Here is a 15,911-nt window from a genome sequence, read left to right on the forward strand (position 1 = left end):
CTGCATGCTGCATCTTATGCTGTGGGACTGTTGGAAACTTGATACTGTATGAAATTAAATACATTTAAATAAACTTTGAAATGTTGAAAGTTTTAGATTTTTCCTTTGGGATGTTATTGACCAGATTGCCTCATGCTCTAATATTGTATTTCAAGGACTTTCCAGGCATAGTTTCCTCAAATTCAAGGACCAAACATTGCATAGTGCGAGACACACTTTAAGGTTATTACATTTCTCCAAGCAGGAAGTGTAAAACTGACGCAACTGCAGGAGACATGCATGCAGACTTTGATCGTTGTATTTTAATCAGAAAAATATCTAAATAACTTGAATTTTATACAAATTCAAGCCCTTTTAATGACTCGTGTGTTTTCAAAAACTCTTTAAGGACGTGATACTTTTTCCTTAAGTTCAAAGTTTCAAAGACCTGTGGAAACCCTGATGATTTCTACATTTGATACACTTCAGTGACACAATCGTACTCATTCGTTAGTGGGGATTGACATTATTTATTTACACAAACAACCGATACTTGAACTCTGTATCCATTTATCCTCATGCTATGGTTCAACTGATCCAAAAAGGTTTCAGCTTAATTTACGGGGCCATAAAAGAGAAGCCTGAGGCGGCAGTCCAAGAAAAAAAGTCCCAAATCAACGAGGGAATCCCACCAGCCAATGGGGGACAGCAAAACACACACAGCAGCCAATCAGAATCTCTCTGCAGTCCGGCTAGCCACCACCCTGATGTTACCGTAGACCTTTGAAGGTGGGCTTCCTGTCGGGGCAAAAAGGGGTTTAAAGGTCACTTCTCAGCATTGCATGTGGGTACGAACAGCTTTTAACCAAATACGACAAACCAAAATCTTGTACTGATTTTTCCACATATAAACATCTTTCTTACCTAAGATTAAGTTACAAATCGCTGTCCGGGCCATCTTGATGTTCTGGAAAGACCCTAAAATGTGAACTTTTCTGTTGAGACACAGAAGAAGGAGTGTTCATCAGTTAAGAGAAACAAGAGGTAGACATTCCAATGTATTTTGTACACCAACAAGTTCATTTGAAAGCTAAAAAAGTTCATATATAATGCATGCATTCAAGGAAAAAACAAGCTAGGAATTCACAATTGCCATTCAATTATTATATCAAAATGTTTTTTCGGCATTTAACAAAACCCCGGCAAAGGTGGCGTGTTGAATTAGAATTTTACAAATATATAATATAAAAAAATAGTTTAAAATACAATGGAACATTTGTCACAGTTACGGAAAGCAAGACATTTATTTTTAAAATAACTTCAATTAAAGTGGACCTATCATGCTATATTGGGGAAATATATTGTAGGGCCATACCTATATAAAACATGTCTGTAAAGTTTTTGCTTAAAATACCAAACAGATCAGCCATTGTAGCCATGCCTCACACTGCTCATACCCCTGTTTTGCAGCTCTGTTAGAGAAACGCAGATTTTGGGTCCTTAGCTTGAAAAAATAAAATTCTACCGGAGAAAAAAGTTAAATTCTGCTGTGATAAAACGCCATCCTGTTCTAAACCACATCAAGGATTATTTCTGAAATAGTATGGAGCTCAGATGCCTTTTCTCTTGCAGGTTTATCACAAGGTGAGTTCCTTTTTTAATTTCCTGCTTTTTAAAAACACATGTGCTCTCCAGTACAGGTTAGCTCTGAGTGTTAGCGAGGCTTGCTAATGTAAACAAAGACAAGATTACGTCCAAAACATGTCAGGCATTGTTTCTGATAGCAAGAGAAAAGGTTTCTGACGCTGTGTGAGTTCCCTGACACACCGGGGACACATATTTATGTATGAAAGACATCAAAAAGTGCGTTTTGCATGATAGGTCTCCTTTAAATCGTGATTAATAATCATGTTAATAAAATTGTATTGGTAAAATGATCTGAAATAATGAAGAGTACTCACGTCTCTGCGAGCACAATGCGAGTCTTCGTGACGTTTTCAATGGTGAACTTGGTTTTTCCTCCCTTCCCCGCTATCCTTCCGATGGCTCTGGATAAGTGATCTCCCTTCAGAGGTTTCACTGCAAAGAAAGACACCATGAGGAACAATTAAACACTCACCACGATTTAAGACATTCAGTTCATTTCGTAGCAGGGGACATAACGTTTTAGAGAGGCAAATATGTATCATGACATCTTACCGTCTGTAACATCGAAGCTTTCAAGGAAAAGCTCATCTAATCTGAGGAGAGCGAGGGAGTCCTGGGGAGAAAAGAGGACCTTTTAATCTTGATTTCAGTCCAAAATGAATCAAACCAATAATGAGATCTAGTCCTAACCCTAAATCTTAACCACTGGCAGCTCTGTATTTTGAATATGTTATCCATGCCAGAGTCATGACATGAAAACATATACATCTTATCAAAACCTTCAATTAGTTCACTTACTTCAACATTGAATCCCAGAATAAACGCTCTAACAAAATCTGAAGCTTTTGTGAGCGAGCCGATGTCCTTTGTGTCTTTGCACGTCTGGAAGAAGGAAGGCATGTTATTAGAATGTGGACCAACTTGTGGGTACCAGAAAGGAATCATTGTAAAAAGGGCCAGTAAAGTCAACTTCGCCTATATTTAAAGGGTAAACTTACTTTGATTTCAACATGCCTAGTCTTGAGGTTGAATCTAACTTGAAGATGTAGGTTCTCTACGATGGGGGTGAATATCTTCATCCAGTTTTCCTTCAGGGGGGTGTATCTGTGAGCCGGGACAGCGACTTTGCGCATCTCATCTGCGCCCTGAAACACACACATAACAATCCTCATCGTACTGACACAACATTAACAACAAGTATTACCATTTGTGACAAAGATGGCTTCGTCACTGTGGACTGACGGCTTCGGGCTTTGTATATTGCACATTTGTTTTATTTTGAAAAGTTTTCCCTTTCCCCATGTCTGTTTCTGTTGATTGTGTGCACCTGGTGCCCTGTGTTGTCTCCTCCCCCCTCACCTGTGTCTTCTTGGGTTAATTAGTGTGTGTATTTAAGCTCTGTTTTCCCTGTCAGTGGACAGGTAGTGTGGGTGAGATCCTTGTGGCTGGTGACTGTGTTCACCTGGGCAGCAATATTGAGGCTGTGTATCCTGTACCACAGCGATGAATAAATGCCCACACTGGGTTATATTTGAATTCTCTGCCTCTGCCTCCTTGCTTGGTTGGTCGGGCCGCTCAATTGTCAGCTTCACACCATTACCATGTACTTTGGTATTAACAATTAAAGCACACTTGTCACTCGTGTGTTTGATTGTGCTTTTTCTACATTTCATTACTGATCCATTAATGTGCAATGCTCATTTTTAAATTGTGGGTGCTCTCATTAGGCCTGTTACTGCTGTGTTTGTTGTGATTTTGAATGCCTGTGATAAACTTAAAAAAATAAACAAAATTGTTACAAAAACAAAAGATGTGTGCATAAAAAGCACTTAGCAATGCAGGAAAAATAAGAGCAGGTTGATGGCCAACAATATCAAAGATTATAGTTAAACACTGTACTGTACTGTACTGTACAATCAATACTTTATTTATAATACTTTACGTACAGTTTGATAATAATACCTACATTATATTACCAATGCATGACCAGTACTTGTAATAGAGTAGTTTACGGTGAGAGAGATTTTATTTACTGAAATGATCGGATTACTTCTTTCACCAGTGTTGTGCCATTTATACAACATACAGTGGCTTTATTTAGTGCAGTGACAAGACCATACTGCGCAAGCGCAAAACTAGTTACTTGCTACTTTGTGAAGGAGACTAATAACGTCAAAACACGCGTATTTATGTTGATATTGAAGAACACATACATAACACATGTATAGAGACAGTTTACCCTTTATTTACCTTTAATTTGTCGCTTGAAATAGGTGGAAACTGCGGTCTCTTGCTCGCCACGGGCGCCTCTGTGTCCATGTCCGCTCCATCTTGTTCACGTTTTCGCTTCTGAGTCTTTTTCGACTTCACCATTGTGAAAGCCTCTGTGTCTTCTTTACTCTCCATGGCAACGCCAGCGTCTGGGGTTGGAATTGTTTCAGTGTCCATATCTTAAACTGATATAAAATCCAATTAAACAGTCAAATATTCAGGCAGACTGTGGATACAGAGGCATGTGGATGTCCTCGTGTAACGAAAAGGACCCAAAAAGCTATTACATTGACGCCTGTAGATAGAAAATTGTAAATGTTCGAATAGTAATAGACAAATATCTCACGTTTGAGTCATATTATTTATTTTAAGGCAGTTGAGTGAATTGGTAAATAATTTTGTGTGTTTAAAATACGTACAATATTTACTTACATTTAACATATTTGTCAGGCATATATTTAGACACCCATACGCTCAGCTGTAGGATATTTTCAACGTCATTTGTTTTGGCAGCGAGCTGCATCGGACGTCGGGTTTCTTGATACTTTTACAAGAAAAATCGACTTTTAACATATTATCATCCAAAAAGCCAAGATGTCATCGCCACTAGATAAGCCTCAGATTATTTCGCATTTTCAGAAGAGTTTGAACTACACGGTGTTTGACAGTAAATGGATTCCTTGCAGCGCGAAGTTCGTCTGCCTGGGGAACTATGCGAGAGGAACTGGAGTAATGCAGATATATGAAGTGCAGAAAGGAGAGGCTCAGCTTATCAAGGAGGTACAGAACAAGTCAACCTTTTATTTTTGTTTGCCTTGGTCCTATATTTTACTCAGGAAAAGCGCTATGAACCCCGCTTGTGTTGGGGTTAGCTTAGTTAGCCAGAAAAGTATTGCTAGGTTACTGTCTCCATAGCAACAGGCAATGTTAAGAAAGACAGCCAACGACATTTAGTAATAGTTCAGGCATCTTTTTCCTCGTGGGCTTTATAAAGTGTGTGTGTGTGTGTGTGTGTGTGTGTGTGTGTGTGTGTGTGTGTGTGTGTGTGTGTGTGTGTGTGTGTGTGTGTGTGTGTGTGTGTGTGTGTGTGTGTGTGTGTGTGTGTGTGTGTGTGTGTGTGTGTGTGTGTGTGTGTGTGTGTGTGTGTGTGTGTGTGTGTGTGTGTGTGTGTGTGTGTGTGTGTGTGTGTGTGTGTGTGTGTGTGTGTGTGTGTGTGTGTGTGTGTGTGTGTGTGTGTAAGCCATACCATAGTTTAGAAACTCTCTGTTACAGGTTAAGTAAAGTGTTAGTCACATCGAAAGTGAAAGTGCTCACTATGCAGAATGGCCCATTTCAGAATACTATGTCATATTACTTAAGGATAAATTGGTATGTGAAATGTTGTCGTTAATTATCTTAAGGCATTCTGGTCTGCCACCCAAACAACATCTCCTACAGCCACATTCCGCTCCCTTGTGTGCCACTTATTTCTTACAAACAGATTGGGCCCTGCCAACTGACTCCACTTCCTCCAGAATTTGTCTACTTCGGCTTGGATTTCCCTTAATCTTTTGTAGGGATAGCTTTCAAATGCAAAGCTCCCAGGGTCTCCTTTTGGTCCAGACCTTCCAAGCAAAAGTGAGTTTGGACAGATGTACCCTACGCAGTCCTCCCTGCTTTGAATCCTGGCATCGATCGGTCTCTCGTTGGCCAAGTTAGCTGACATGTATAGGAATGTTTGAAATTCTCCCCATGTGAAGGTTCCATCTCCTCCAAGGTTGTTGAGGGCCCTTTTCACGACACGAACAGCAGCTTCAGCAGCTCCATTCCTGTGAGGTGAGTCTGCAGGATGAATTGTCCAGCTCCACTCTGTTCCATGTTTGGTAGCTTCATCCTCCAGCTCAGATTTTCCTAAGCAGTCCAGAAACATGTAGAGCTCCTTCAGGGCAGGTCTGGCTCCAACAAAGTTGCTTCCAGGATCCGACCACATTTCCTTAGGATGTCCCCTCAATGCAGTAAATCTTTTGTAGGCCAGAAGGAAGCCTTCAGCTGACTGGTCTCCAAAAATATCTACATGTATTGCTCTGGATGCCACACAGCAGAAGACAATGCCCCATACTTTCAGCCTTACTTTCTTCCTCACAGCGAAGTGTGTTTCAGACTTACGTGTTGTCATCTCCACTTCCTCAAAGAGACCAGGGTGAGCTCCAGCCACAGTTTTACCCAGTGGGCTGTCCCACGAAACGAGGTCTCCGACAATCTTCACCCTCTGTGGGACCAGTCTACCTTCTCGGTGGCTGATAAGTAGCTCAATGTTTTCTGGTCTTTTTAAATCCTCAAGTTTGACTTCTGGAAAGAACTTCTTCAGCTGTTCAGGTTCGATGACTCTTTGCACTTTGGCTATTTCATTGAGGCCATAACAAACAAGTTGGTGCGCTTTTTCTGTACCTCTGGGTGTCTTGATTAGCTCCTGAGGAAATATCTTCTGCTGTTCGCCCTCATTGTCATTCCTCCAACTCCATGGACAACCAATGCGATTTTTTCACTTTCCAGGTTTAACCGATTGGCGGCTCTGTGGGTTATGTAGTTGGTGTCTGATGCTAAATCTATCAGGGTTCCAACTTTCGGACCTGAATTTGCAGTAACTTCCATCAGCATCATGATAACTGGTATCTCGTCATGTCTATTTCCTTCCATCAGCACAGACCAGCCCTACAAAGTGTGTGTGTGTGTGTGTGTGTGTGTGTGTGTGTGTGTGTGTGTGTGTGTGTGTGTGTGTGTGTGTGTGTGTGTGTGTGTGTGTGTGTGTGTGTGTGTGTGTGTGTGTGTGTGTGTGTGTGTGTGTGTGTGTGTGTGTGTGTGTGTGTGTGTGTGTGTGTGTGTGTGTGTGTGTGTGTGTGTGTGTGTGTGTGTGTGTGTGTGTGTGTGTGTGTGTGTGTGTGTGTGTGTGTGTGTGTGTGTGTGTGTGTGTGTGTGTGTGTGTGTCAACATAAGAACATCAACAGTGTAGAGAAGGCGTGAAAATAAGGATTAATAATATTATGTAGCATATCTGTACCACGTTTAGGATGGATGAGACTCTGTTCTTAATCATTTGAAGTAATGCTTTTTGGGCAATTGGTTCAATGTCACATTATATATGTGTAGTTTAAACTTTACCTCTCATATGTTTCAGCAAGAACTTCCTAAACCAATCAAGTGCGGGACATTCGGGGCCACATCTCTTCAACAAAGACACTTAGCAACTGGGGATTTTGGTGGAAATCTCAATATATGGTATTTAATCCACATCCACCTTTATCACACCATCTGTGTATTGCCAGTATTAAAGTGGTATGATGAAAGAAAACCATTGTGTGCTAAAGCTGGTTGTCCATTTGAAGATGTTCAAATGGACTATTAGTTGTGGAATATGTGAAAGATACATCACTGTCAGACTGAATTGAAAGTGGGGTCACACTGACCCTGTTTCCTTCACTGTGGATGCTTCTGTTGTCCACAGGAACCTGGAGGTTTCTGGTACTCCGGTGTTCAGTGTTAAGGCCCACAAAGAGATCATTAATAGTATTGATGGTGTTGGCGGCCTGGGGATCGGTGATGGCGCACCCGAGATAGTCACTGGAAGCAGAGACGGTAAGAGCGATAATAAAGTTTAATGTAGTTTATGAATACAACTTTTCAAAGCAATCGCAAGGGACCGTTTCATCCCACAGGCCATAAGGCTGTTAAACACCTGGGGCCTCATTTCCAGGACTGTCTCAGAAAATTAGAATATTGTGATAAAGTTCTTTATTTTCTGTAATGCAATTAAAAAAACAAAAATGTCATACATTCTGGATTCATTACAAATCAACTGAAATATTGCAAGCCTTTTATTATTTTAATATTGCTGATTATGGCATACAGCTTAAGAAAACTCAAATATCCTATCTCTAAATATTAGAATATCATGAAAAAGTATACTAGTAGGGTGTTCAACGAATCACTTGAATCGTCTAATTAACTCGAAACACCTGCAAGGGTTTCCTGAGCCTTGAAAAACACTCAGCTTGGTTCAGTAAACTAAATCACAAGTATGGGGAAGACTGCTGATCTGACTGCTGTCCAGAGGACCGTCATTGACACCCTCCATCAGGAGGGTAAGACACAAAAATAAATTTCTCAAAGAGCAAGCTGTTCACAGAGTGCAGTTTCAAAGCACATCCACAAAAAGTCTGTTGGAAGGGGGAAATGTGGCAGGAAACGCTGCACAACCAAGAGAGATGACCGCAGCCTTAACAGCATTGTGAAGAAGAGTCGCTTCCAGAATTTGGGGGAGCTTCAAAGACAGTGGACTGAAGCTGGAGTCCAGGTATCAAAAGTCACTGTTCACAGACGTGTCCGGGAAATGGGCTACAATAGCCGTATTCCCATGGTCAAGCCACTTCTGAACTCAAGACAACGGAAGAGGCGTCTGACTTGGGCTAAGGAAAAGAAGCACTGGACAGTTGCCCAGTGGTCCAAAGTCCTCTTTTCAGACGAAAGCAAGTTTTGTATTTCATTTGGAAGTCAAGGCGCCAGAGTCTGGAGAAAGGCTGGAGAGGAGCAAAATCCAAGTTGCTTGAAATCCAGTGTGAAGTTCCCACAGTCAGCGATGGTTTGGGGAGCCATGTCAGCTGCTGGTGTTGGTCCACTGTGTTTCATCAAGCCCAGAGTAAATGCAGCTGTGTACCAAGAGATTTTAGAGCACTACATGCTTCCGTCTGCTGAAAAGCTCTATGGAGATGAGGAATTCATTTTCCAGCATGATCTGGCACCTGCCCACAGTGCCAAAACCACCAGTAACTGGTGTACTGACCATGGCATTACTGTCCTCGATTGGCCTGCAAATTCCCCTGACCTGAACCCCATAGAGAATATGTGGGGTATTGTGAAGAAGAAGCTGAAAGACACCAGACCCAACAATGCTAATGAGCTAAAGGCCGCTATTGAAGCATCCTGGGCATCCATAACACCTCAGCAATGCCACAGGCTGATTGCCTCCATGCCACGCCGCATTGATGCAGTAATCCGTGCAAAAGGATTCCCAACCAAGTACTGAGTGCATTAATGGACATTTTCAAATGTTTGATTGTGTTTTGCTGTTATAAATCTTTTTTTTTTACTTGGTCTGAGGAACTATTCTAATTTTTTGAGATAGGATTTTTGAGTTTTCTTAAGCTGTATGCCATAATCAGCAATATTAAAATAATAAAAGGCTTGCAATATTTCAGTTGATTTGTAATGAATCCAGAATGTATGACATTTTTGTTTTTTTAATTGCATTACAGAAAATAAAGAACTTTATCACAATATTCTAATTTTCTGAGACAGTCCTGTATAAAGGGATATACGCTCAAAAAATGGCGTACGCCAGTTTCTACGCAATGTTTACGATTTATAAAATACTAACTTGACGGGAAAACGTGCGGTCCTCCACGCAAACTCTAACCCATGCGTACGCACTAAGCACAAAAACGGGAGGGACGAGAAACTGCAACACCGTTGGCAGAAGGAAGAATGGAGAGAAATATGTGGAAATAATACCATAAATAAAAATGTACCTCATTTATCATATATGAAGAATTCATTTTCAAACATTGATTAAAGCCAATCTTAAAATGATTAAACAAACGCCTGTTTGAGACTCCTCAGTGCACACAAAAACATAACTTGGAGAAATAAATAAATACGGATATGTTATTTAAAACCTCCTTGAATATGTTGTGTTAATGTTATGAAATGTTTTCTCATAAATGATGCGGTAAGCAGGAGGACATAATTATATCTAAACTGACGCCGTTTTGCATTTCAATAGGTTGTATATACGAGCACGGTTTTATATATATGTTTAATACATGTTTAATCGTGTTTTATGCCGTTTGCCAAGACTTGATAAGTCGCTCGTAAAACACAGGAGGTATGGAAACTAAGAGCACCAGATGTGGTGAATTGTTCAGCTAATATAACACAACACATTAGTTGTATTTCCTTTAACTGGTGGATTATGGATATATAGTTGCTGATCAACAGCTAGGACACAAACCACCAAATACGAAAACATAATTCAGATCCAGTCGTCATGACTACACTCCGGAGGGACTCCCCGATCATTTCTTACAGTTTCTCATAAAGGGGGCGGTCTCCTGTCCCTGCTACAAACACACTGCCTGAAGAAGGCTACGTGTATTTCTTTTGTCATTAACCTTTTTCAGACCACTTATTTATTTATTTTGGTGACGATCCGACCTCCATGCTGCTACTCTGGTTCAAACTGCATTCACCAAACAATATGATTTATCTCCACCTCCCCAACATAACCAAAATCTGACACGTTGTGAGATGTTTTTTTTTAGCCGTTCTGTCATTTCCTGCGATCTTCTCCATGCAGTCAGTCAAAATGAATGAATGAATGAAAGGGCGTTTCTTTGACTATTTATAGGAAAACATGGGCGTTACGTGAAGCCCGCAAAAGCTGCACCGCATATCGAGTCGATTGTGATTTATAAAGGGAAACCGGCGTAGGAAGTGCCGTACGCACTTTCCTCACCGGTACGCAATGTTCGGTGAATCGGAAAATGTCGGAACATGTCTGAACATTTCTGTACCTATTTTTCGGATTTCTACTACGTAAGCAACCTTCCCACGTGAATCCTACGCACGGCGTTATCCATGAGGCCCCACCTGAACGTTTGAAAGAACATCCATAACATTCATCTGTTTACAACGTATATAAATCAATATTCCAATTACTTGTAGACTACTCTGCACTACTTCTATTATATTATATTATTTACTTCCACGATTATCTGTTTAATGTGTTGCACTGTTGGGGGAGCCTGTGACCTAAGATGTTCATTGTCATAACTACACTGTAGCTGCTGCACACAGGACAATAAAAGCCTTGAATCTTGACGAGAGCTTAATGTAAAACTCTCTCTGGTGTTCAGGGACAGTAAAGGTGTGGGATACCCGACAGAAGGATTCACCTGTAGCCAACATGGAGCCCGGGGAAGGAGAAACTAAGAGGGACTGCTGGACGGTTGCATTAGGTGTGTGAAAGAAAAACGTTTCATCTCCAAAAGACCAGTCCTGTTTCAAACTTCTGGTTAAGTGTTCTTTAACCATTATGAACGAAAGCACTGTTAACTGTTCCTTTCATCACAGGTCATGCCTTTAATGATCAGGACCGCTGTGTGTGTGCTGGCTACGACAACGGCGACATCAAACTCTTTGACTTGAGAAACATGTCTCTACGGTGGGAAACCAACATTAAAAACGGGGTGAGGTGAACATAAGAAAACATGTTCTAATAAGTGGTGTGTGGGTGTTGATGTTTAACACTTCAGGAGAACATTTTCCTCTCCATTTCTTAAAGTCAGACAGCGTGGCTCCACGGCAAGAACATTACAACCACTTCTGAGGAAAAGGGGAACAAAGTGACTCAGTGAGCGCTGAGAGTAGTCCTCATATTAATACTCGTGTTTCTATTCGGACAAACTGTGTAAACATACATTTGTTTTTCTCTTGCACTGCTACCTGATTGAATCCTAGACACACACTGAGACAGATTTGGAGACAGCTCAAAATGACTTCCCTGCTCATAAAAGCACAGAGGAAGTCTGTATGCATGTTACCCTCACACACCATTTAAAAAGCACTGCACTGATTTCAAGAGGCAAGTTAAGGCAGGGCATGTTCATTTATATAGAGAGAGCACTTTACAAAATAAACATTACAAGTGCAAGAAAAACAAATCATAAACTTCACACTTCAATCCATTTCAAAACATTCATTTACAAATCAAGATAGTTACATTTTAAAGCGAGCTAAAATAAAATAAGATAGGTATAAAATACAAGTTACAGTGCAGTTAAAGATATTCATAATTATTTGCTTTTAAAAAGGCAGAAGCAAAAAATGAATCTTTTCGGCCTTGATTCAAAAGAAGTGAGAGCTGAAGCGGACCCGCAGTATTTAGAGAGTTCTCCCCAGATATATGGAGCATAATAACTGAACACTGCTTCACCGTGTTAGCTTTTACTCTGGGGACAGAAAGCCTTCTCTTATTCATCACCTCCATGAACTCACCAGGGGGTTTCAACACACATTCTGTTGTAAGGATAATAGTTTTTGGTGAATGTCCAGCGAGTGACTGTTGTGTTTTGTTACATCATGGCCAGGTATGCTGCGTGGAGTTTGACAGGAAAGACATCAACATGAATAAACTGGTTGCCACGTCACTGGAGGGAAAATTCCACGTCTTTGACATGAGGACCCAACACCCCACCAAGGGCTTCAGCTCCGTCTCAGAAAAGGTAATCGACCCGGGCGCAGACGGATGTTTGGCTCCCCCGAATGGGAAAAATGTCAAACGGTTATTATTATTATTATTATTATTTTTACATTTGTGTGGTACAGAGGGGAAAATCGTTTTGGCCGTTTTCACAGCTGAAAGTGTTTGGGGTCGTGTTTGTCTAATATTCTCTGGGGCTTTGTGACACGGGCCAAAAATGACACCGGGCCGGTCAGCTGAGAGAAGTGGCGCTTTTTGTTAGAAAATGTTAGAAAAACACACTTAAACTGGGATTAGTTCACAGCCAAGTGTTTGCTAGCTCTGAGAGATCAGAGGCCTCAGCTTTATAAATATTTGTCCCGTTTTTTTTAAGCGATCAGCAGTCTGCACATTAAAACCATGAGTCATTAGCATCCACCCTTTATATATACAGTCCATACATCCACCAGATATCTTTGATCTAAAAAAATATATCTGCGTAGCTCCATACAGTCACACAAAGCTCTGATATTGTTTCTATCATTATGCGAAACACCTTAAAACAGTAGAATAAACTGGCAAGTGGATTCTGAAGCTAGTATGTATGCTATAAGTTTGAGTTAAAGTAGGATATACTTTGTTTTATTATTACAGGGTGTCCGAGGGGTCTTACAAATGATTAAAAGTTGATAAATCAATTTAGCGAAAATGAAGGCTATTCAAAAGTATTAAACTGCATTTTCCAAGGTATTACATTTTGTAGCTTGTTTTCAATAAGTATATAAATTGTCCAAAGAGGTTGTATTCTACAGTCTGCCTGAATGTAATCATTGCGTAGGTGTGTAGTGTGATTCTGTGTAGTTTATTTATGGCATCCCGTTGGATTTGACGTCATCTGAACAGGACATCGCACGCTCACTGCTTGATAGCGCGCGAAGGTCAGTTTACGCCGGTTGCTAAGCAACATCGTTATGGGGAAATGCAAGTTTGCGTCCAAATGGTTGGAAGATAAGGAGGAAGGACAATCAATACTGTATATAGTCAATGTGAGGTAAAGTGTGTCGCCAAGGTAACCGGTTAGAACTCAAAGTGGCGATGAGGTCTTAAAATGTATGGAAAGGGTCTTAAAAAAGGTCTTGAAAGGTTTTAAATTTGACTTCAGGATTCCTGCGTATACCCTGATGTATACCCTGATGTATACCCTGATGTATACCCTGATGTATGCTATAAGTTTGAGTTAAAGTAGGATATAGTTGTTTGATTATTGTCTCTTTTCCATGGCATCATAGTTATGTGATTAATAACCACATTGAACTTTGAAACCAGACTCAGTGGTGTCAAATAACTCATTATAACTGTTCCACGTATCTTAAAGCAGTTTGGCCAGTTGGCACAAGTTTATGGAAAAGTGTGGTTAAAGGAAAGACGCCGGATAGCAGAGATTATACAAGGGATGAAAACTACTGTGTCAAAAACAGTCTTTAGAATTTAAGACAATACTTAAAGATAAGGGGAAACACTTTGGGCAGAATGACATGTCAGCGAGGCAACATTATTTAAACCTCAGCTGATTTAAAGTGATTTACAGCTGTTCTAAAATAAGGCATGGCCTTGAAAGGGGCTGGGAATGAATGTTGCCCTTACTAAATGAATTGTTTCGGGAAGTAAATGATACCTGTTGTTCGTTTTAGGCTCACAAGTCCACCATCTGGCAGGTGAAGCACTTGCCTCAAAACAGAGACATCTTCATGACTACCGGGGGGGCAGGCAACCTACATCTTTGGAAATAGTAAGTAACCCAGCATTAACTATTATATTAAGCCCTGTTTAAAGGACTCGTCATGATTGTTTTATTTATGAGAAACAATTTCCATGCTTTACTATAAGTGATGCTTTTTTGTTTTGTTTCTTTCCGTTAACTGTCAAGTGGGAACTAAGTATTTTTGTTTGGAAGTTTTTGTGTTTCTCTCATTTTCCTACGATACTGTTATGATTGGCTGTGAATAAGAAACATTTTATTTGTTGAGAAAGGGGCAGGTAATATAAGATGATGTTCCTTTCCGGGTATGATGTGTTTATAGAGACATGTTTTGTAAATAATTGTTATACATTAAGTTGTGCATACCATGAACGGAACAAATACAAATGAAACAAGCTAATCCATCAAATGTTTGTTTTTCCAGTGAGTATCCCTCTCAGAGAAGCAAGACAGACTCAGACGACTTGGCCGTGGGCGTAGCTGGCTCCGTCACGCTGTTACAGAACGCCACGTTGTCCACGCAGCCAATCGCCAGCCTGGACTGGAGCCCCGACAAGAAGGGCCTGTGTGTGTGCTCCGGCTTCGACCAGACTGTGCGCGTGCTCATCGTCACCAAACTCAGCCAGGTGTAAAAAGAAGCAGACCAGAGACTGAAGGTGGAGATCTGTGCAGCCGGATGCAAAATGAGACCTACAATACATCTCTGCCTGTTTGTGAGGATGAATGTTTTTTTTTTTTCCTACTGGGAGTTCTTTCAGCTGTAAATCTCAATGTTGTACAATTAACAATCATCTTGTCATAAAACTATTTAAGTCAAATGAACTTCTTGGTTTGTGTTCTGCTGCTCTGTCTCATGCTATCCCCTAAACAAATGTGCAGGGCTTTGCTTTCCTTGTTGAGTCATTCCTAGCATTCGGTGCCATTTCAGCTAGGTTAATCAAAAATAATTTAATATATCTGCATTTAATTATTTAATCTGAATGATGGCTTATTAAAGTATAAGCAACATATTTTGGTCAAGTTCAGGATATTATGTTTAAAAAGTGTTTTTTGTTTAACATCCCCTGTTACTGTGTGTGTCCACCCTGTTACTGTGAAAAATAGTGATAGGGTGGACATTTTATGCTAAACTTGGCTATTGCTACATGTGTGTGATGTTAATCAAGCTAGCACTTAGTGACAACAGAAACACATATTTGATATATATTTTCTAAATGATCAGTTTCCACTAAAAATGAGCTTAACAGGGTGGACATTTATGCTTTACCGCAACAGTTAAGTTCTTTAAAAAACGTTGAGGGAAGAATGCATGCTCTCAAAATGTATCCTTCTTCTTGAGTCATATAAGTAGTAGAATGGTAAAGGGGCGTGTCCAAAGGGATTCAAATCAAAGTAATGGGGGGTTCAAAAAGAAAAAACTTTAAACAATAAAAATGAATAACAACAACAAAACATTTGGTGAGGAATATTAGCAAAAGGGTTATGCAACAGTGACAAAAGTAGAATTTGTTTATTTCTTTTTTTCTATCTGTTACAGAAGTTGAGCAAACATGATTTGGGACACAGCAATTTGGCCTACTAAAATCAGAGTAATTATTTAGAATTTTGAATATCCCGGGTAAATAACATTTTTGTTTTATGGTAGAGGGGGATAAACATTTAAAACCAAGCTTTTAAAAAATAAGCATTAGACCTTTTTTAATTGAAAATATATGATATAATGTGTTGAGGACCTAAATGGCACCGAAAGCTTGGAATGACCCTGCTATTAAAAGCCTCTATTGGGATGACTAATATTTAATATAGGTTTGATTTGAAAGACATTGGATATCAAGCTTTCATTTTTGTATGCTCACTGAAATCCCTGTTATTTTGTTGCACTATTGGCAAAAGTGTTCTCCTGTTTTCTCTATTTAAGTCTTCCCTTTTCATACGCTTATTTTTGTGGAGAACTGAGTTTTCAAAATAAACAGTAAAACATTT

General features: G+C 40.0%; 2 protein-coding genes across 2 annotated transcripts; one reads left to right on the forward strand and one right to left on the reverse strand.

The window, feature by feature from the left end:
* Window positions 1–489: 489 nt before the first annotated feature.
* On the reverse strand, window positions 490–4,175 carry pno1 (partner of NOB1 homolog). The gene is made up of 7 exons (XM_079687521.1): window positions 3,877–4,175; window positions 2,625–2,771; window positions 2,425–2,508; window positions 2,179–2,239; window positions 1,941–2,058; window positions 904–974; window positions 490–777 (listed from the first exon to the last, which is right to left on the reverse strand). Exons 1-7 carry the CDS (start codon window positions 4,072–4,074, stop codon window positions 710–712), a joined length of 747 nt encoding a protein of 248 aa, XP_079543647.1. The 5' UTR covers window positions 4,075–4,175; the 3' UTR covers window positions 490–709.
* A 201-nt stretch (window positions 4,176–4,376) lies between these two features.
* dnaaf10 (dynein axonemal assembly factor 10) lies at window positions 4,377–15,910 on the forward strand. The gene is made up of 8 exons (XM_079687520.1): window positions 4,377–4,677; window positions 7,052–7,152; window positions 7,379–7,509; window positions 10,845–10,946; window positions 11,062–11,177; window positions 12,078–12,212; window positions 13,861–13,958; window positions 14,353–15,910. Exons 1-8 carry the CDS (start codon window positions 4,492–4,494, stop codon window positions 14,558–14,560), a joined length of 1,077 nt encoding a protein of 358 aa, XP_079543646.1. The 5' UTR covers window positions 4,377–4,491; the 3' UTR covers window positions 14,561–15,910.
* The last annotated feature ends 1 nt before the right edge of the window (window position 15,911 follows it).

Source organism: Notothenia rossii (genome assembly GCF_949606895.1).
Source record: "Notothenia rossii genome assembly, chromosome: 6".
NCBI classification, from domain to species: domain Eukaryota; kingdom Metazoa; phylum Chordata; class Actinopteri; order Perciformes; family Nototheniidae; genus Notothenia; species Notothenia rossii.